At 34.2% G+C, this 23,870-nt stretch overlaps 1 protein-coding gene across 2 annotated transcripts in view; it reads right to left on the bottom strand.

Moving 5' to 3' along the window:
- Positions 1-3,723: 3,723 nt before the first annotated feature.
- Positions 3,724-23,870, bottom strand: part of LOC124355041 — a 34,405-nt gene continuing 14,258 nt past the window's right edge. For both annotated transcript variants that reach the window (XM_046805950.1, XM_046805949.1), the window contains exons 4-6: positions 9,557-9,751; positions 9,297-9,431; positions 3,724-7,395 (exon numbers count right to left, since the gene is read on the bottom strand). In XM_046805950.1, coding sequence (XP_046661906.1) covers positions 7,186-7,395; positions 9,297-9,431; positions 9,557-9,751 — 540 coding nt within the window. In that variant the 3' untranslated portion in view covers positions 3,724-7,185. The remainder of the gene's footprint in view (positions 7,396-9,296; positions 9,432-9,556; positions 9,752-23,870) is intronic.

Here is a 23,870-nt window from a genome sequence, read left to right on the forward strand (position 1 = left end):
TAGAAAGATATTCTTTCAAGAAAGGAATTTTCCAAATTTTTAAACAGCATTTTTAAATATTAATAATTACATATTGACTTTTTTTAACAAATAAAAATACTTATTTTTATAGAGAAAATATATGGGTGGAAAACGAGCTTCAAGGGTAGCAAGATCGGAGAAATCCACAGATATAGTGTATCTAACATGTCTATTTGAAGCGACAAACTGTTAAAACACTGGCTATATGTACAGGATATACAACAGTACGATACTTATATACAATAGAGAGACGGCACCGTACAAGTACGGAATGGTATGGTATGTACAGGCAGTTGTGTACCGGTGACATCACAGTAAACAAAGTGTTTCACCTGGCAGTGACGGCAAGAGCCTCAATACAAACATCCATCGCTTCTCTCTTGTCAATTATTGGAAACTTTACCTAATTAACAAGCTGTAAGAATTAATTTTTTTTAGTGAAATTGAAGAAAACCTCAGTTTTGATCCCCTCTTTTCCTTGTAAGGTATGATTTAGAAACTAAATTTGTTACTAAAAATTATAAATCTTCTAAAATACATAATAGATATTAAAATAACTATCTAAAAAAATGAAAAATCTGCAGCATTTCATAGAAACATACTCAACTGTTGACTACTTAATTTAATTCGGTGATTGATGAGATCTAGTGCCAGATGGTTGCGACTTACTAAGCAATATATAATTAAGCACATAACTGTTACAATGTTAACTTTTTATAGATTTTGAGCTTTATGAGCAATTATAATTATGGTTGTATAAGATTTGGTCCAATAAAAAAGAGGTTGAGACCAAATTCATAAAGTAAATAATATGTAAAAAAATAATAATTTTTGATCAAAATCAATACAAAGTTTTTGACGTTTTGAACTTAATTATTTATTGAAATACAATGAACTCTCAATTGTCCTTGTATTTGACTGTATGGATATTTTAAATTTTCAGATAATCCACAATTTGCTTACAACAGTTGAAAAATAACCAACGGTGGTTTCAGTTAATATGTATTACAATTTATATATACAAGAAATAACGGTACATACATCATTTATGGTATGTACAGAATAATATATATTTACTGTAATATACATTTGGGAAATGATACAATTAACTGTAGCATTGAGGGAGGTACAGAGAACAATGGAATGATTATTGCCTTATTGTAGCGGAGATGAGTGACAGGGAGTAGAGAAGTGATTGCAATTGCGAACAAACAGACAGATGACACACTAACAGAGGTCCTCTGTAAATGTAAATAATCTCACTGCAATGCTGATTGCACCTAATATTTGTTGCAAATATGTAGCAAGCAGCATGTACGGTATTAACCCTTATAACGTCAGTGTATCTTTTCACGACTTCTAGCAAACGGCACAATACTTAAAAAAAAAAATTTTAACGTGTAAAGTTCATTTTTATATTTACTTTCTATAATTATGGTAAGTATAAAAAAGTAAAAATTTTAAAATTATAAAGTCACTGTACTCAGGATCGTCAATGTTACGAGACATGTTATTTATCACTAATAATGAACACGGTACTTTGGAATTATACCGACCACACCCAGACATGAATCGTTATTTGACATTTTGCTTCTACTGATTACTAGATTAGCGTAGAACAATATTTCGTCAATATAAAACAGGAATTGTCTTATCGCAAACCCCTCCCCATCCTCAGACAGAGGTCAAAGTCGAGCGGTCTAGTAGATAACGTGATTGCAGAGTCTCGCCGCCCATTCAGCTGGTGCGTCGCTTTGTTGTACTTCCGTGTTTTACCTCTACATTTCTCCAAACACAAAAATTCAATAAAAACAAACATGATCAAACTAAAACTAAACTCTTTATTGAAAAAACACTCAAGACTTGTTTTTATTCTTGATCATACTCCGCCACCCAAAATGCGAGTGCCATGCCTTCTCGCTGATGTCAACGAAAGAAAAACATCCCTCGAGATAGTACCTATCAGTAAAATATCAAATTCTAGAGGATCTAATCAGAAATATAAATTGAATTGTAATGGAAAGGCAATTATGTACCGCGCAAATCATGTGATGCCGCGTGGCCTGTCGTAATCGGGATTCTCGAGAAAGATAAGATAACAGCGACAACAATACCAATCACAATGCCTGGAAATGCTTGTAAGTTTGTAATTTTGTAATTTAAGAGTTGTTTTTTCGTTCTATCATGTTTTTTTTAGCTATAAATTTATATTTTTGTGTTCTTCATACTGGTGTGGTCGGTATAATCCCAAAGTACCTGAACACTAAATAGGTGACACTAAACACTAAAATGACACTAAAAACACTAAATGAATACTGAAACTAAGATATCAATACTTTTAACAAATAAATAAAAACCATATAAACAGAAAACACGACGAAGGAAACCGACTCAGCGATGGTTAGACACGCACTACCTGAAGCCAAACTGCAAACAAAAGCGCGCGCTGTACGGCGTCTGTGCCGTGTGGCGGGGAGAGCGTCTAGACACCGCGTCTATTGTTTCAAACAATGTAACGCGACAGCATATTTTGACGCTTGACATAGGTCAATAACCCACACACATGGTTGACGCATACCGTTAGTGACATTGATCGGATTTAAAAGGAACTTAAATTTGCTATAGATGCAGTTTTGTGTCGATGCGCTGTATCGCGTCTTTGCCATTTGGAGATAGTTTGTCTATGCGCCATATGGCGTCTGTGATGTTATAAGGGTTAAAAATAAATATATAGGCCTATACAGTACTGTATTGTATTACAGTTTATTCTTTGATTATTTCCAATTACCTTTATTTTTACAGTATTTAGAGAATGCATATTAGCAATTTTTTAAATGTAAAATTTGCTTATGTGGACCCAACGGACAATCCATGAGGCAGACACACCACTTATGGATAATTAAGAGTTCACTGTTTATTTCATTAAACTATTAATTTTACGAGAGTTGCTTAGGTTTATGACATTTTCAAAAAAACATATAAGTTCAAGAACTCTTAAGAAATGTGCCTAGCTTTTAAAGATATTTAGTGTTTCAATATCAATAGACATAAGTTGAATGTACAAAAATTAAAAATACGTATCTCAATTAGTGAATTTATTTTATGACATGAGACTACACTTGGCAACAACCAAATAATGAAATGTTAAAATTTAGTTTTGCTGCACAAGAATGATGCTGAGGTTTTGATTATTCTTTTGATGTCGTCCGATTTTACAAAAATGAAATGAATTTTGACAGCTATTATCAGGAAACACAACATGGAGTCTTAGTGAAGGTTTCTTGACAAGAGAGCAACGCCAGCTGAGTCAGGGACTTTAGGTTAGAGAAACACTCTGTACAAGTAATAGTAATCAGAAGCGAGATTGTACATTATCGGCCGATATGTGTATACATGTCGTCCAATATGTCTGTGCATGTCAGACGATATAGATGTACAAATCGGCCGATATATCTGTACATGTCGGCCGATATGTCTGTACACGTCGGGAGTTGCTCCCAAACTAATGTTTCTACAAAACCAACCGAACTCTACACAACAAGTAATTGACAATAATAGCTAAACACTTACTTAAAATTGTACTATAATAAATCAGAAACAATTCTTGATGTGAGTCGTTCGTCAAGTCTCTCAACATCAGTCTGGAAGCTTCACATAAACTTGACGGACCGTAAGTCTTAAAGATAGTAATTGCTAAATTAATCTTTCATCAAGTAACATTTATTAGCTCTTTAAAATCAATAAATTATACGTAAACTTACAAAAATAAAACTAATAGTCACAAACCTTAAATACAAAACAACAATAAATAAAAACATAAAAAGTAAAAATATATAAAAAAGTGTATACTAAATGACTAGAACAGAGAGATCTATTATTTGAGTATACAAACATCACAATTATTACTAATAAACTCCTAAAATCTTTGAGTGAAATGATAATATAATTTTACATTGCAGACAACTGACCCTAACTAGTGCTAAGATTTGAGATGATTTTAATTATTCACAAAGGCTTCCATAGTTCAAAAAATATTGTTCCAAAGGCTAAAATGCTTTGAATAAATTTAATAAAACTTAAATATATTTTCAGTTAAAAGGTTGGAAAATTTTAGAAATGTGTTAATATTATATAAAATTGCTCAAATATAATGTAGTAAAAGTACTAGTAAAATGTTAAATTATTTGTCAAATCATTTGATGAAGAAGATTTAAATAAGTATGCACCAACTGATTATGAAATAATTTTTAACCCCTTAACTGCTAAGCAATCCGGCTAGTTATCATGTGTATAAGTTTCCATTGTGTATGGCTATCATTGCTACTCTAACACAAAGCGGGTTATTGCTTGTTTATGCCATTCAAAAGGACATTTACTGTTTTCTAGTGATGATTTCCTATAATAGGAGCACTATGCTACGTAATTCACTTTGGTGGACACTATGTATCCACACCAAAACCACATTGTTCACAACTAGAGGTATCTCTAACCGCAGTTTTTTTTTTTCCGTTACAAACTCAAAAATTATTAACGAAATACCAAAATTCTATGGTGTCAAATTTTAAACAATTTAAGTTCTCAATATTAGTTTTTTACACATATAAACTTACTCAAATGCCGTAACTTAAGGGTAACTTGGTAAATATATATATAAATCATAATAATTTTACTGATAATACGTAAACATATTTACTTAGAAACAGCATAATATTGCAGTGCAACATCTCCAATTGCTGTTTAATAATAGCATAGTAAATGTTTTTTTTGACATGTGTTAAAATACTTTAATAACAGAAGGTCAAAATCATAAATTTCACCATACGGGGGATGCCATGATTGTCCAGGGAACTACACCATGGACAACATTAAAAACACGTTAATAATTCTGAAGCAGTTAAGGAATTAGATCTACATTCATTACCATATTTACTAATCAAGAGAATAATGAGGAAAAGCTCATTTATATAATACCAGCCTAAAACTAGAACAATGAGAATGTAAAGTTATGATTACCATTACTTTTCTACAGCTGAAGAAGCACTTGATTGCAAATGTCACAAACAAGAGAATATGGGATTGAAAGTGTGGTACAAAATTTATTAATTAACAAGAATAATATTAAATTCTGTTTTTGGTGTCACACTGTTGTAAATTTACCCTGCAAAACTTTAACTTTCATCAAAAATCCCTATCGTGGAAACTAATCAGATCGTAACTAGGAGTTGTATGAAACTGAAGACTAAGGGCTTACACTGTTAAGGCACGATATCCTACGTAGACTGGCCAGTTTGGGTCAGCAGTCAGCAAGACCGTACAGTATAACATGCAGAACTAGGAATGTGTAAGGCAAATCTTAGTTGGAGACTAGGTACATCACTCACTAACCTAATCCACAGAAAAAACTCATCCATCTAGGAAAAATTGAGCTTTAACATAACGGATTACAATCTGAAATCAACTTCAGGTTTACAACTCACAGAGATCTCGATACACAGTGAAATTAACTATAAACTCTACACACAATGATAAAATATCGAGTCTTAACATTTGATTAGAAGTTACTGACCAGAACCTGACTTTGATATAAACGATTCTATCAATTAATTAGCCTAGATTTGAATTACCTACATGTAGTTACAATGGAAAATTACTAGAAACGAAAGTGAAATAAATGTACTATAGTACATACGAAGACGTAACCAGTGAAGGTAACTTCATTGATTACATTGATTATCACGTTTTGGTTGACTTTGTCTAATACAAGTCTCAGCTAGATTTTTAACTTGACTTTTCATAGTAAAGTGTTGTCATGAATCACTAACAATTTGTTTCCCCACTCAACTAAATACTACAGTAGTTAACTGGTTAATATGGTTGAACACTAACTGGTGACAAAATTAATTAATAGTATAAGTTAAATCATTCAAAATTATTTTAAAGATGTCTAGTTAATAGTTAATTTGTGCTAGAAATGCATATATCATTTCCAATTACCTTACAACTAGTAATTTTGTTTATTTTCTATAATCAAATATTACCTCATCAAATGCAAACACCCAATGGATTAGTAAAGGACTTGCAATCAATAATGAACAAATTTTACAATATAAATTATTTAAATAATGTCAAACTAATGAGATTCAAATTAATTACAAAATTCCCTTCAATTCATAGAGGTATTGCAGGTTTACAGTTAATAAAATATAAGTTGAATGAATAAAGCACAAAGCTAGAAACAAATGTAAGAGGTGTAAGAAAGAATGGAGATAGCAGACCTATTTTTTCTATTTGGCAGGTGTATTTTTCTTGTTTTGGGAAAGATAAAAAGATACATAATTTAAGCAGATATTTTATATACTGCTAAACAACTGTTTCAATTTTCAATTACATAAGAAGACAGTAACTGATCCCTCTCAACTAACAAGTCCCCTGATTAAGTCAACCAATACATTTATCTTCAAACTAAAAAATACTTTATAATTAGTATAAAACTCTAACATATATTTATACTTGGTTTCCCAATCTCTTATTCAAAATAACACATTTCACATGCCAAATAGAGAAGACGAATTGTTACCTCGAAAAAAACTTCTTCTATTGACAAATTTTAAATGAATTAAAAAAAAAATAAAATCATAATATTTACTTAGTTTAAATGTTGACATTATTTCTAGCAGTTTTTACAAATTTGAAATGGTAGTATTTTAAAATTATATGGTTACCTATTAACTACTCGTTTAACATAAAACTTAAGGTATTTAAGTTTCTTTTTGCTTTTTTCAAAATAAGAAGAATTCACTTCAAAGAACATCAGAGTGGACACAAAGGGAAATCTTGTCAACCTCTTCAGTTGTGAAGAATTTGACTGAATGAATTGTGAATAAATAATATTGACTTGAACTTTATGACCCCAATAACTCCTGTTATTTGTTGTTGGTCTTGAGAACTTCCACTCTGCAGTTTGTTGTGAATTGGACTCTTCTGACATTGAACACGGTAAGCATGCACTGAATTAAATAGTTGGATTTCACACAGAGTGCGTTGATCAAGTAAATAAAAGGAAATTTGTTATACACTGAAAGAGTGCTACAACAGAAACACATTTATCATCTAGAGGTCAAGGGGTGAAAAAATCTAGCTGAGTCCAGTGTGTGCGTTATGGTGTCAGTGGTGGTACTGCTTGGAACTGCAGGGCTGCACATCGTCCACAGGCCAGTGGGCAGGGGCTGAGGGGCGAGGGGGAGAAGGCGGGGGTGGCCGCTCCTGAAGTGTCATGGTGCTGGGGTCCTCATCCACAGGGCTGTACTGCCCACCATCACATCTTGTCAACATAGAGAGTACCAGAGCCTCCAGTGCACACACATAGCCCAAGCACTAAACCCACACAAATCAAGGTTAATTTTACAAACTAAGTTAACATATTATATTCTTAACCTAACAGGTTTTTCATCTCCTAAAATTCTTTCCTCATGTTAAACTTCATTTTAAAGAAATTGACATTTGTGATAAATTACGAGGTACCAGCTTTCTTTATCACTAATATGGCAATATGCACTGGCTTTCGTTATTTATAGATTTATCATGGTGATTGAGGAGAGAGTGATGAGAAACCAGAACAAATATTTCTTGCCGTCTGGTAACAATTCAAAATAATTCCTGGGGCCATCACATTGTTAATGTGGTTATCTAATGTTTCCTCATAACATATATCATTAAGAATGCTTAGTGTTACTTTAAGTCGCCCTACAGTAGATAATACTCTGGTCTGGTTAGTGAATCCCAATGAATTGATGTTTACCATTTTTACCAATTTCGATATAGAGGTAAAGTTTTACACCAAATTTCAACTCCCTAGGTCAATTCATTCAAAAAGATGGACGTATACAAAGACAGAAATCACACACAACACATCATTAACTGGTAGGCGAAACTTCACTAAAGGTTCAGGTGATTAAACTTCAGACACAAACCGAGAGTGCAAAACCATGACAAAACTGCATTGATTTTCATATGGCAGACCATACCAAAGGGAAGGAGGGGAGGTGATTTTCTCCTCTATTTTAAGGCCACTCTCCTTTTACGAGTATGCAATGACTTGTATAGCAAGATGTATGACAAGGTTTTTTACTAAGTAAAGTAGAAATTGCATATCTTATTACTGTTATCCAGTTCTGAGCTAGGTTCTAAATGTATAGACTCTAGGCCTTTGCAATGTTAGTTTAAAATCAATGAAATATTTGTACTTAATAGAAACAAGTGAGTTAATGGAAACTTTTGAACTACCATCCAATTTTTCATCAGTAATCCCAGTCAGTAAAATTCCTTTTCCCATATAGCTTGTTATGAAATTTATACAAATGGGACCACTGATTCAACAAAGTAGCTCCAACCCATCATGTTTTGATTCAAGTTACTCCAAAATGTCATTTGATTAATCTTCCCTACTTACTCTGTTTAATAATTTGTTCATTCTGCTCTTTTCTCATTGCCAATATGGATACCCATTAAGACCAATGTAAACAGTCTTTTTGACAGATTTCAGACTCCTAATGTATCAATGTTTACTATTTTCAATAGCGAAATCAGGCTTCATTCATCAGTACTTGGCAGGAGAAGCTTGTCACACACTCAGCCAATAATTTATCTAGTACAACTTTTTTATATGTATTTTATTCACACTAATTTATTATTTTTATTGTATGTTAAACTAAACTTCAACACTCTTCACTACATAAATTTTATAACCTGTTTATTTCATACGTTAGAAACGAAACTACATGTTCATTAATATACATATTTCCTACCTTATCTTTTCTTTAGATGCAGTTAATTGTAATAAATCAATTAACTTTTAAAACACTAGTACGAGATGTATTGAACTTTGTTGAATACGTTTGTACATTCGAAAGTTCAAAAGACAATCAACTTACAATAGATGTGAAAATATTAAATGTTTTCAACATGTACAACATAATTTTCTATTCAAAACTACTTAATTCCAATAATATAAAACTGGTATTTAATTTCATATTGAACTGAATTTTTCACTCACTACTAGTTCTCATAGTGTACAGCAAATAAAGGCTAAAAAGTTTGATTGATGGAATATTTGTTATTTAGAAATAACAATATTAGAAGATGTATTGCCTGTCAAAACACTGGACTCTCTGTGATTAATACCATCATATTCAAAGATACCACTGATTCAGAATATGGGGTTTTATTTATTTTGTTAAAAAAAAAAACAAAATGTGAAATGTAGTAAGAGAACTCACCGAGGTGATGAAAAGTTGATCACGTGTCCACTTTGGCACCCAGGGATAGGTCTCGGAGTACGCATGCAGTAGATGTAAAACTAGCGAGGAGCTTATTAAGTACAGAATACTCATGCTTACATAGAAGAAAGCATTCTGAAACATTTAAAATTGATGGAATTAGTCACACTTTTTAACAAAACAATGTATTTCACTTTCAAACAATAAAAAAGACTAAGAAATCAACTTAAGATCACTTACAAACAATTGGATCAACTAACCAGTTTTCCCCAGTTGAACGGGAACAGGTAGACGACGTGAGATATGTCAAGAAACAAGAAGAGACAGGTAACAAGAAGACTGAAGATGGTAACAAACATCATGAGGCGCAACCGGCCCATCAGTGGTAGCATGAAGAGGCCAACTTTGACTGTGCCAGAAGAACAGAGGCAAGCCAGACAGGCGATGGAAGATATCTGAAACAAAAAAATATGGTACAAGGTTTATTTTATAGGACAAGAAGCAGTGGAAACGTAGGTAAGGGGTTGTAAGTAAACGATTCTTGCTTTTTGCTGCAACAAATTCAGTTTTGAGGCAATTGCTTGATATTTATTGATCATGAGTTATGAAAGCAAGCAGTGCACATACGCTGGCTATTTAGTTAGCAAACGAACGACCTTTCTCGATGGATATCCAATGTCACTGATTCTAGGACCAAAGGTAAATCAATTTTACCTATGAGTTAGTAAATAAATAACAAATATTAAAAATTGCTTTCATTATGTTTAATCAATTAATATGTTCATGAAACCAGCTCTTTTCCAAACATTTTTAGTTGCTGTTGATAATAATAATGGCAAAAAACCGTAATAATTTTTTAACGGTAAACATCTAAGTACGAAAAATGTATGTAGGCTTCACATTTTTGCAAAAAAATTAATTTCAATACGTTTTCTTAATGTTTTCCGTATACCACATTTGGTGCCTACAGAAATAATTTACCATAAAAATTAAGCAATTGTGCACCCAACGGGGTACACAATAGTCTAAGCTATTTATTTAAGTGCAGGATTACATTTAACAAACCACCAAAACAGACAAACAATAAAAACGCAATAATGAAATTCATAGCATCGTGTACTCCATTGGGTGCACAACATGATCTACGAAAGACCACACGACGACAGTTGTGGAAAGATCGAATGTACCCAATGGGGTAGACATTGCCATTTTAGACTAGGTGGTATTTGCAACAGTGATTTACTTGAAGTATAAATTATAATTAAATTTATATAGTGTCTTATGGTGTCATACTACATTTGTATAATCAAGATAAAAAAAAATGTATCCCACACAAAATGGCACAGCCATAAATGGGGCTTGCGTAGTACATAATTCTTCTTCCAGACATGTACATCACAGGTAATTTCAGTTCAGTACTACCCGTGTTGTCCTGGTTTCTTCGGTTTGTCTGTGGTGTTTGTTTCTATAGTTGAATTAAAGACAGAAGGGTATTGGGACGAGCTCAGAATCAAGAATCAAGAACTTTATTAGTCATTAGACATACAATGATACATTAGACTTCGTCATTTATAAATTACTATTTAGCAGCTATTACATAAATGCTTCTAGTTCATTAATCAATTTAATATAGTAGTTAAGTCATATTTAATAAATAAATTGTCTGCACATATAATGGAAAATATCATAACCAAGTATAAAAATTAACAAATTTGAGTTAACAGTAGATAAATATGTACAGCATAAGAAGACGTCTATGTAATAATTCACAGCAACATTAAATACTGAATTATATCAGTTATAAATAAATAACAATTAACAAACAACACGAATCGACAATATATGATTTTTAAAAAGTTAACTTTATACAATACATAATAAACAAGTACAACAATAAAAAGAGTAAAAAGCAATATATACACACTTATTCAGATCTGGTCTGCATTTAGCTATCAAATATTGTATGTAATTGACGAGCTTCATTTAATAGGAAATCATTAACCTTGTGAAATATATTTTGATTGTGGCAGTTTGTTAAATAGTATTTTTCTTGTAATATCTTTCAAATTCAAATTCAAATTCAAATGGTTTATTGTCAGAATACAAAATATGAATATAACAACGTCATATTATAAATAATCTATAGCTTACTTTAAATATCCTTACTTCTTATCACAATTAAAAATTCATCAACAGTGTACAAACATGAATCTACTAACATTTTCTTTACAACATTTTTAAAATTTGATCTGTTTAATACCTTGATATGATTGGGCAAAGCATTGTAATATTTGATTCCCTGATATCTAAAACTGGCTTGAGTGCTAGCAAAGTTACATTTTGGTACAACTACATTATTTCTATTACGAGTACTATAACTATGAACATCACATTGATTAATAAATAATGATAAATTATCTCTGACATATAACAAAACATTTAATACATAAATAGACGGCAATGTTAATACACCTAATTTTACAAACAGTGGTTTACAGTGCTCACGACTCTGGACATTACATATAAGCCTGACTGCTCTTTTTTGTAACACAAACAGTTTATTCACAATCTGAGATTGGCCCCACAAAGTTACTCCATATATTAAGAAACTATGAATATAGGCATAGTACATAAAAAGCAAGTGTTTAGCAGAAATTGTTCCATTAAGGGATCTTATAAGAAAAATACCTCGGGAAATTCGAGAAGCTACATAATCAATATGAGTTTGCCATTTAAGATTGGATTGTATAAAAATGCCAAGAAACTTAAGACTTAAGTCCTCATTATCACTAGGCCTATTAGAAAAGGTAATATGTAAATCTTGAATTTTTTTATCATTTACACAGAGCTTATTTGCTGCACACCAATCATCTACAATTGAGGTCTTAACACTAAGTAGCTCATTACATTTGTTCCTCGTTTTTGCGCAGACCTTAAGACCCAAGTCATCAGCAAACAAATACGTACTAACATAATTGTCATTGAGATTAAAAGGCAAGTCATTTATATACAAAATAAATAGAGTAGGTCCTAAAATGGATCCCTGAGGAACACCTAGCTTAACAGGCCTAGTTTCTGACATAGAGCCATTTAAATATACATATTGACACCTATTTGAGAGATATGAGTTAAAAAAACTGACAGCAAGTTGACTAAAACCATAAGACCTAAGTTTATTTAATAGAATATGATGATTTACAGTATCAAAGGCTCTGGATAAGTCATAAGATCTGAACTTGACAGATTTTTTTAGTTCCAAACCATCAAAGCAATCATTTATGAAGGACTGGACTGCGCCAATGGTACACCGCTCAGCTCGAAACCCAAATTGACAAGTGCTGAGTAAATTATTGGTTTCGAGATAGCAAACCAACTGCCTATGAACTAGCCGCTCCAACACCTTTGACACTGCTGTAACAATAGTTATAGACCTATAATTACAAGTTTGGTCCTTTGGACCCCTCATATGTACTGGAATCACTTTGTTTATCTTTGGTACATCAGGAAAAATACCTGTCCTAACACTTTCATTAAATAAATAAGTTAGAATTTCACAGATTGAGTTGGCAGCCATTTTCAGAATAGGAGCACTTATACCATAACAATCGAGACATGTGCTATTACTTAAACTAAGGATAGCTGCATGAACATCTTCCACTTTAAATTCATTCAGGCAAAAGCTTACTGTAGAGTTCCACTGAGCACAGTGCTTACCAAGGTAGAAAGAATAGTCATTATTGCTAGGTGGAATACTTTTGCAAGTCTCCAAAACTGAGCCAACAAAATATGAATTAAAACTATCAGGTTCCAGTACATGAGATGAGTTAGATGACATACTATTAGCCCTGACTGATTTATTAATAATGCTCCAAGCAGCTTTACTTTTGTTTGTTGCTTTATCAAGTAAAGTGTTATTAAAGTCAAGCTTTGCTTTTTTTATTTCATTTCTGTAAACATTTTTAAGATTTCTATATTTATTTCTAATATCAATATTTTTCTCATTGCTTGTGTTTTTTATAATATAATAAAGTCTATCAAGCTCCTGCTTTGTCTTATTTAGACCTTCATGATACCAGGCAACATTTACTTGTTTAGATTTAGATTTCTTATTTTTTAAAGGCATAGCATAGTTCAGAGCCAATAAGAACTTTTCTAAAAATAACTTAAACTTAAGGTTAACATTTGACTTAATAACATAAATATCATTCCAATTAGTGAGACCTAGGTAAGACGTAAAAAGTGAGGAGCCCAAAGTAGAAATGGGTCTAACAATAAACATTTGTGGTATAATCCTAGACATTACATTGTCTAAAGTAGCTTTGAAGAGGATGGCCATATGGTCTGAAGCACCAGTGTGAATGACTGTAGATTTTCCCTTATCTTGATGAATAGTCGTCAGCAGATTATCAATACAACTACCCTTTGTTGCATCTCCTCCAAGGGTAGGTCTTGTAACTTCAGCAACAGTAATATTTAGTCCAAAACTGTCAATGAGGTTGAATAGTACTTTGGCCTCTGAGTCATTTCTGTTAAGAAAATTGACATTGAAGTCACCCACAAAGACTATATTACATTTATTATAATGCAGGAAGGACAAAATGTCATATAACTTATCATAGAATAGTGATAAGTTACCTGCTGGAGATCTATAGAAAGTTACCACTAGAGTTTTCCAAGTTGGCAGCATTATTGCTGCCAATTCACAAACAAGTTCCTCCGAGAAACAAGACAATTTATCATAAAAAACAAATTCAGTTCCTTCCTTAACACAGATAAGCACACCCCCATGAATATGTTTTTCTCTTGCGAAAAAGTCAGCGATAACATAGCCAGGTATTACTAAATTGTTTATATCAGTTGAGGACAACCAGTGTTCTGCAATGCACAGTACATCTGTCTTATATTGACTATTTAAAATATCGATGAGAGGGAGTTTGTTTAGTATACTACACACATTCCAGAACATCAAATTAAAGTTAGGCTGTTCTTCTAAATAACCTGTACATGTTATGGATGGTGGTTTGAGGTGGTTACTGTTAAGTTTTCCGAAGGTGCTAATAAAGGTTGTATTAATTCCAGTTCCTCTGTAGAGTCATCACACCCAGGCGGTAGTGGTTGCTTGGTACTCTCCGCGGCCTTGCAGATTTCCTGCGCCAGCCAAATCTTTCCTATTTGATTTAGGTGCATACCATGCCTTGTATGTAATCTTCTACTTGCCTGACTAGCCCTTACCAGAGTCACATTGCTGACATTATTACTAATACTTAGCAGCTCATTGTTAGTTCTTTTAATTTCTAAATTTACGCACGACCAGTCAGGTAGATCGTACCTAAGAGGCAGGTCAACCAAGATAATTGGTTTTCCACTCATACTGTTTATAGTTTTTGTGATGATATCAATTGCTGTGTTGGCCTCATTTCTAGATACATCATTTGAGCCGCAGGCAATAACCATGGTGCTATTTTCCTCTAACTTTCCTTCATTTAAATTGATTTCATTCAAAATCTGTTGAGCACGGCCACCAGGTTGTATAAAACTGTACGATTCCAGATCTGATGATTTTTTATTAATGTACCATGCTAGGTCTCTACCATGGCTGTCAGTGCACAAAAACATTTTACGTTTCTTCTTATTCTTTTTTCTAACAACTTCCTTGTCCATAGCTTTACTAGTAGACTCACTGTCATCTTCAACCGCTAGAGGGCCAAATGGGTTTGGAGTTACAAAGTTTGGTGTAGAAACCTGTATTTGAGAATTGCTACAATTTCTAGAATTCTTTTGTTTTGTTTTATTAATAGTAAATATCTGTTCCCCAGTGTAGCGAGCTTGGTTAGTTGAGAGGTCATTATTTTTAGTATTAACTGCACATGTTGTGCTGCTATTATTAGGTGGGAAGCAGTGAAAGCATGGTGGGTTTATGGTATCTTTACTTTTAATACGATTTGTTAAAGTTTCATTTTCCTTTTGCAAGATTTCAGATGCAGCTTCCAACGATTTTATTGAGTTTAACATTTTTGATAATTCATCTTTGTAGATACTGCAGGAAGTGCATTCATAATTTTTAAGTTTGTTTTTCTCTAAATCATAGAACTCTTTGTCATTCTCAGCTTGTAAGATTACTTCAGCAGTTAGTTTCTTTTCAAGAGATAACATTTTATCAAACCGTAGACAGCCGAACTGCCTCACGAAGGCTCGCCCTACCGCTTCACCAATCACAGCCGAGCACTTTCCTTTTCGACGGAGGCAGCGTTGTCACGTCTCCTCTGTTGTAGCTGTCATCCAGTAGGTATCAGCTGGGTGATGCGCAGTAGCAAACCGTGCTTCATTACGTCATTGGTTGTTGGTTATGTATGTTGTTTCGTGTGGTGTTATTGCACTTCTGTGTGTTCGTGGCCAAGTGTTTAAACAGTCTTTTTCAAGACTAACCTTATTTGAAAGACAAGTGTACGCACGTACTTTCTAGTGTTACATTTTTGTGACAGACATTATTTAATTACTGTTAATTCCGTACCATCTCAGTGCACTGAAACAGTGATAAAAAAACGCGGTAGGCCCCGCACTCGCGTGATAAGTGTGCCTTACACCAAGGTTGGAGAAAAAGGCGTTCCATTGTGAGGCCAATCCCGGGAGTTGGTTTGTCGAGTGAGAGACTACTTCCAGCGAGAGAAAATTAACAAAGGACCGATACTTCCAGTAGAAAAAGTTATCGAAAGAACTGCTGCGGCTTTGGAGATAGGAAAAAATACAGTTGTGAGAATTGGAAAGGAGAAAATACAAAGTGAACAGAGTGGCTTGAAACTGAACACTCCCGATAAGAAATATTCGAGGTTTAAGTCTGTTACGGAGCTGGACGCCTTTCAAAAAGATGCCATCCGCCGCCAGTCTACGGATTCTTCGTAAGAAGAGAGTATCCCACAGTAAGGAAGCTACAAGTAAGTCTTGCAGAAGCAGATCTTTTTCGTGGAAGCAAATCATCTGTTGCCATTATATTGAAGAGATTGGGTTTCAAACAAAAAATTTGGCAGCCGTAAAATATTAATGGAAAGAGGAGACATCATTGCTTGGAGGTGCAGATTTCTTAGAGAAATAAAAGATTTAAAGTTTGAGGAAATAGTTTGGCTTGATGAAACTTGGGTAAATTCTGGGCACTGTAAAAAAATTGGACGGACTGATGATTCTGTTGAAGGTACGTTTCCTGTTCCCGTTGGAAAAGGGGGGAGGATAATTCTTTTGCATGCTGGCAGCTCTGCTGGATTTATTCCTAACTGTCCATTACTTTTTACATCAAAGAAAACCAACGAGTATCATGAAGAGATGAACCACAAAGTATTTTCAAAATGGTTTCAAGATGCTTTACTTCCAAACCTAACGAGGCCCTCGCTCATTGTAATGGACAATGCAAAGTACCACTCAAAAGTAGTTGACAAACCACCTAACAGCAGTTCTAGAAAGGATGAAATAATAGAGTGGTTAAATAATCATGACATAAAGTATGAAAAGGCGATGTTAAAAGCCGAATTGTTAGAACTTATTAAAAGAAACAAACCTCAGACAAAATATGAAGTCGACGAAATTGCGAAGAAACATGGTCACCGAGTACTTCGTCTGCCACCATACCACTGTCACTTCAATCCTATAGAATTAATCTGGGCTCAAGTAAAGGAATATGTTGCAAGAAGCAACAGGAAATTTAACATAACTGAAATATTACAGTTGACGAAAGAGGGGTTGGAACGTGTAACAGAGTCTGATTGGAAGAAGGTAGTAGACCAAACGAAGAATATAATCCTAGATGCTTGGAAAAATGAAGGGTTGATGGAAGACTCCGTTGAGCAGATGGTAATAAACATCGGCAATGACAGTTCCAGTGAAGAGGATTCGGACAGTGACAACAGCGACAATAAAGAGGAAGAACGCGGCAGTAACGTAAGTGGTATTTTCCCTCTCTCTCCGGTGGCAGAAAGAGTGTTGGACTTCGATGAACTGTAAAAAGCCGTATTGATTGATAATTTGTAATGATTGGTAAATATTACACCTTACATGTTACTTATAAAATTTGTTAAATGCATTTTAATGGCACTACTTATTTCCTGGTTAAACTGTGCAGCAAAGTCAGTTGGCTTTTTGTATATGTACTGTTTAGTATTTAATTTACTCAGAAATAAAAGTAATTTCCAAAGAGGTTTTAACCGATTATAAAATGAGCGCTATTGAAAAATAAATGAAAAAATTATAAGACTTAAATAAAAATAATCGACTCACTAAATCTTACATTTTGTAAATAAATCCACGTTTTCTATATATCAAATTGATTTCCAAAATTGAATGATAAGAAAATTAAAAAAAAAAACATCCTTCATCACAAATTTGTGGTTTAAAGTTAGTAACATTTAGTAATAAATTAAAAATATAACAAGTTTCGAAATATTTTTACAGATTTTTTGTCAAGTAATTAGATTACATTAAGTTGATCGATAAAAGTCACAATGAAGGAAATTTCATATCATAGTCGGATAGACGCCCTAGTCACAAATTTTGCATTTTGGTCACCCTAGCAATTTAAGTTTAGACTCAACAATTAACAATTATTATCCTATAACGGTTTTAACAGGATATTTTTTATTGGTTAAAAATACTATCCTAAACGAGCTTTATCAGGTTCAAACTACAGTATCTTTATTTGTTTTAAGTGATTTTTGAATTACTTACAAAATAACAATTCTCAAAACAACGAACGCTATTAATTTATCGCTTCGATAAATGTGTCCACATGTTTCCACTGCGAACCACCCCTACCTAGAAGCAGTTGATGTGAACGCTGTGGATGATCGAGTCAGACAGACCAACTTGGCAACACTGTAGCCGACCGGTCCCAAAGAGCCCCGAACCTCGGCCATCGCTGCCGGGTCTCAATACCCTTCTGTCTTTAATTAAACTATAATAGTGCTGTTTTGTTTTCACTTCCATTTTTATGATGACGAATTTAAGTGAACAATGTGCAGTCGAATTTAAGTGAACAATGTGCAGTCGTAGAATTTGATAACTTATAATCACGGTTCATTAGCAGTCCATTGAGAAATTATCAGAGATAAGGAGAATAATTTTGAGGTCTGTTTAGCGGATATATAATGAATGGGACGATTATTTTTTAAAAATAAGTGTTTTTTTTAATACTACCACATTAAAAAATTATTTTCCCTCGCTATTGTTTTTTATCATAATTACTTTTATTAAATAATTTATCAATAGTTTGATAGCCAAATAGGGATTTTTATTAAGAAAAGAAAAATAAATTGACTTTAGAAATTAATAGTATTGAAAAGTTTCTAATTATTACAAATACCATAAAACTTTAACCTTTTTGGGCCCTGCAGCCATTTTCCAAGTCATATACATAAAACACAGAGCTGTATTTGTAAATTTTGCCAAGTATTTTGTAACAACGCTTTGTAAACAATCATCCCCCTTATTGTCATTTATATTTTTGTTTTATTATCATTAAAGTGAAGACATGGCACATATTCTATTACTGTTGATACAAAATTTTAAAAAACGAATATAAAATCACAACACCACCTTCACATTAAAAAAATGTATCCAGTTCCAATATGGCGGATCAAAGATGGCGGCAAAAAATATGAACTTAATCAAAATTAAGTACTTACTACTAAACAGCGATCCGCACTGGTAGGAGTCTATACATGAAGAAGTATGGAAAAAGGAGATATGAGTGGTTGTTTAAAAACTCATCCTGTAGAATGTAATAAAGGATTTATAGTCTAAGAACTGAGAGACAGTTTACATCCACATAATAGCGTCATAATCTTTATCAATTAAAATTTATATTATGCCATGTAAATATATAACTCTTCTACATATAGAGTTACTTAAAAATTTACTTGAAGTTAGTGATAAAAAGTAAAAACCATCTTTTACAGATGACAATAAAAATGACATTAGGACCAAAATCCAGCAGAGAGTTAAAGAGTCTAGAAACATTAACTGTCTTTCATAGAAAGTGGTTTTATATTTAAGAATTGTGATATTGTTATTTGTAAGGAGATTGTAGGTTTGATTAGTCTAGAGACTACGGAATAGGTCCTTAATTTTTCTATCAAAGAGAACTGATCTCTGTATATAGCTGTTTGTTTATTAACACGTTCAATGCGGTTGCGATAGATCTACTGCACGGCTGCCTCGCGCCAGGCGCGCATGACGTAGATCTACTGCACAGCGCCATTGTTTAGAAACCCAGTCAGTGTGCTCTCAGCACTCGTCGTGTATGGTTGTCCGTTTTGCCGCTCGTGGGGATATACTTTTCCCGCGTTTTTGTGGTCGCCGTTCTCAGTTAGCGTTTTGTGGTTAGTTTTTAGACTACTTCAAATTTTACCGTTTTTGTTGTGTGTTTAGTGTTATTCTTATAATACAATAGACATGGATTTGCCTCCTGGAACTAGTGGAATCCAGAATAGACGTCAGTTTGTGGCTAATAGTGATTCTGATTATGAAGACGACCCTGGTGTCCCTGGTTATGCTCCGGACCTCGACGATGAACAATACGAGACTGATGAGTCAGAGGTCGAAGACCCAGACTATGACGTAAGACCACCACAATGGAGTCCTCAAACTATAGGTATGAAAGATGTACCGTTTACAAAAGAGGAAAAGTTTTTAGTCCCTTTGCCTAATGAGATTACCCCAATCAATTTTTTCTTGTTGCTGGTGGATGTGATTTTTTTGGAGGGCATTGTGGCTACTACGAATAGATACGCGTTGGAGTTATTCTGTGGACCTACTACAACCCCAGGCTCACGAATCCATAAATGGAAAGACATTACCGTGGAGGATCTCAAATGTTTTATTGGCCTATTGCTGCACATGGGAATATTACAATTACCCCGAATACAAGACTATTGGAAAACTTGTAAGCTGTTTTCAACGTGCTTCCCCAAATTCATGGCCAGGGACAAATTCATGCTTATTTTGCGATGCATTAATTTTGAAAGGTACCCTAACCCAAACAACAGAGCTTCTAAAGTACAGTTTCTAATTGACTACTTCAACAATAAAATGGACTCAATTTATTATCCTCAAAAAAAGTTGTGCATTGACGAGGGAATGGTTTTATGGAGGGGACGGTTGTACTTTAGGCAATATATAAAAGGGAAACGCCATAAGTACGGCATCAAACTGTACAGTTTGTGTGACCCCCATGGCCTAATACTTCGTTTTTTTATGTATTGCGGAGTTTTAGATGATTACGGTGGTAAGGGGCATGCAGCCAATGTTGTATTGAAGCTGATGCAAGGGAAACTCAATTGTGGCCACAGTTTATTTATGGATAATTATTATAATAGTTTTACTCTTGCCTCAAGCCTGCTCCGTAGGAATACATATTGCACTGGAACTCTTCGGCTGGACAGAAAATACGTATCTCCTGAAGTCAAATCGGCAACCCTGAAAAAGGGTGAAACCAAGTGTTGTTGTCGCCAAATGGAAAGACAAACGCGTTGTCTCTTACATATCCACTGAATTTGAAAATGACATGGTGAATTCAATTAATCGAGGTGGTTTGGAGAGACTAAAACCACTACCAATTGTTCAATACAACCATTTTATGAAAGGCGTGGACCGCAGTGACCAAATGATGTCATATTATCCTTGCGAAAGGAAAACACTGCGGTGGTATAAAAAGATTTTTGTCCACGTAATTCAGATGATGTTAGTGAATGCACACTATCTCTATAACGAAGTTCGCACATCAAGTGGAGAAAACAAAATGCCATTGTACGACTTCCGTCTGGAGGTTATTGACAAGCTACTCACGGACGTTCCCGAGCCTCCTCGACCTCTGAAGCGCCGCCGCGTCCCCCATGTACCCTCACGGATTACAGAAAAAGTGGCTTGTGGAAAGAGAAGTAAACAAAAGAGGTGCAGAGTTTGCTATGCAAATGGCAGAAAGAAATACGTGATGTGGCAGTGTTTAGAATGTGATGGACAACCTGGGTTGTGTGTCCCACATTGTTTTGACCAATTCCATGACTAATGAATACAGATACAGATACAGATACAGATACAGATATACTTTATTCATGATCATTAAGAACAGAATATGTGTCAAATCAAATGTACAGAGAATAAACATATAAAATACAAGTCAAGCATCGGTATTTTGTCTTCTTGCAGCTTCAAAGTACTCCTTGAGGTTGTAGAAAGGATTTTGTTCAAGCCACTGTTGAAGCTGGTGTTTCAGGGTCCTTCCTCTAAGACCTTCGAATTGTCTTGGTAGGGAGTTGAATAGTTGACGTCCAATGTAAGATGGTTTTTTTGTATAGAATGTGGTGCGGTGGGTTGGCAGATAGTAGTTTCTTGCTTGTCGAGTACTGTAGCTATGGATGGCATCACATCTAGGTAGATCAAGGTTGTCAACATGAAGAGTAACAGCTTCAATGTATAATGCCACCACTGTCCGTATTTTGAGAGCTTTAAATGCTTCACGGCAGCTCTCCCTTGGTTGTAGATTAGCCAGGATTCGTATGGCTCTTTTTTGTAATACTAAAACCCTTTTGAGGTTTCCTTCAGATGTGCCTCCCCATAGGACTAGACCATAACGAATGTGGGCTTCAACTAGTGCATAGTAGGCTGTTCTAGCGATGTTCAGGCCTCCCAACATTTGCATACGTCTGACTACGTATATCCCTGTCCCAATCTGGCTACAAAGTTTGTTGATGTGACTTGTCCAAGCTAGATCAGAGTCTATTGTCATTCCTAATAGTCGTGCTTCCTGTTCCAATTTTATGTTGGGTACATGTGGTACAGGTTCTGTCCTACGGCTAAAATTTAATTGTATGGACTTTTTAGGATTTATTTTTAGGTCATTTTTGTCAGCATATTCAATTGCTTTGTTAAGGGTTGTGTTTATGTCATCAGAAAGGTCTTGAGATAGTTTATTTTTCACTATTACAGTAGTATCGTCAGCATACATGACACATTTGTTCTCAGTGCTGTCATTTATGAATTTAGGAAAGTCATTAGTTAAAAGGATGAACAAGACTGGACCAAGAATTGATCCTTGAGGTACACCCCTTTTGACTGGCAGTGGCTTTGATGTAACTGAGCTTTTTATGTTGTTTTGAATTTGCTGTACTTCCACTCTTTGAGTCCGGCCTATTAAATAGGTCTTAAACCAATCCAATTCTCTGTGTGCCACTCCAAGAGATTCGAGCTTCTGTAGTATTAACTCATGTCCAAGGCAGTCAAATGCTTTCGAATAGTCGAGGAGAATTGCTGATACATAATTTGAGTCTTCTAGCTGGTCAATAATATATTCAGTTATATCTGTTAAGGCAGTGATTGTAGACCTACCCTCAAGGAAACCGTGCTGATTGTTGGTAATGAGACTGTGGTTTTTAAGATGAGACATCAGCTGAGAAAGTACTATTTTTTCAAATATTTTTGCAAAAGTTGAGATGTTTGATATTGGTCTGAAGTTGGCAATATCTGTCTTGGATCCTGATTTATGCTTAGGAAAGATTCTTGATTGTTTTAGGGATGAAGGGAATTTTCCCTGTACTAAAGATTTATTTATTAGGTAGGTCAGCGGCACAACAAGTTCCAGGGCACAGTGTTTTACAAATTTAGCTGGAATTTCATCTATTCCACAGGATAGTGATGGTTTCAAGGAATGTATTACATCTATAACTGTTGTAGGTGTGATTTCGGTAAAATGAAACATACAAGTATGTTGACTAGGAGGAGTTTTAGGTGATATGAGGTTTTTAGAGCTTTGAGGTTTTTGTAAGGTTTTGTCTGCTATTTCAGAAAAGAAGGTGTTGAAGTAGGATGCTAGTTTATCAGGTTGGTTTTCTGGTTTTCCGTTAATATCTATAGTCATCAATTCCATATCTGTTGTCTTCTTATTTTTCCTTTCTGAATTGATAACTTCCCACAGAGCTCGGGACTTGTTATGTGCAGAGTCAATGTATTCTGTAGTAGAATTTTGTCTAAGTTTCCTTAAATGTAAGTCATAATTTTGCTTTCTTTGAATCATGTCAAGTTTGTCTTCTGGTTTCCCTGAAATCCTAAACTTGTTTAATGCTTCTAGGTAGCTCTGTTTTAGTCGGTTTGCTAACTGATCGAATATAGTTTTGGGCTTGTGATTTGCTTTTGATCTTGATTTTTTCTTTGGGCATATTTCTTCAAGAGTACCTCTGATTATTCTTTGGAAGTTGTTATAAGAAATGTCAATATCAGCACTGCTGTATACAGTAATCCAATCTTCTTGTTGAAGGATTCGCTTTAGGGAGTTTAAGTTGTCCTGAGAGTAATTTCTCTTATATATTGAGGGCAGAGTTATCTTGTTTTCTGATATGTAAGTTAAGGTAAGTGTTTGCGCAGTATGGTCAGAGAGTCCTGTTTCAGAAACCGAGAATTGGATTAGCTGGTCATCTATATTAGTACAAATACAATCTATTGAAGTAGAAGTCATGGCCGTAATTCTAGTTGCAGGTAAGGGGAGTCTTCTTATATTATGGGTCAGTAATTCCTCTTCAAGTCTTCTGGTGTCCGCATGGT

The sequence above is a fragment of the Homalodisca vitripennis genome, chromosome 2, assembly GCF_021130785.1.
Source record: "Homalodisca vitripennis isolate AUS2020 chromosome 2, UT_GWSS_2.1, whole genome shotgun sequence".
Classification (NCBI taxonomy): domain Eukaryota; kingdom Metazoa; phylum Arthropoda; class Insecta; order Hemiptera; family Cicadellidae; genus Homalodisca; species Homalodisca vitripennis.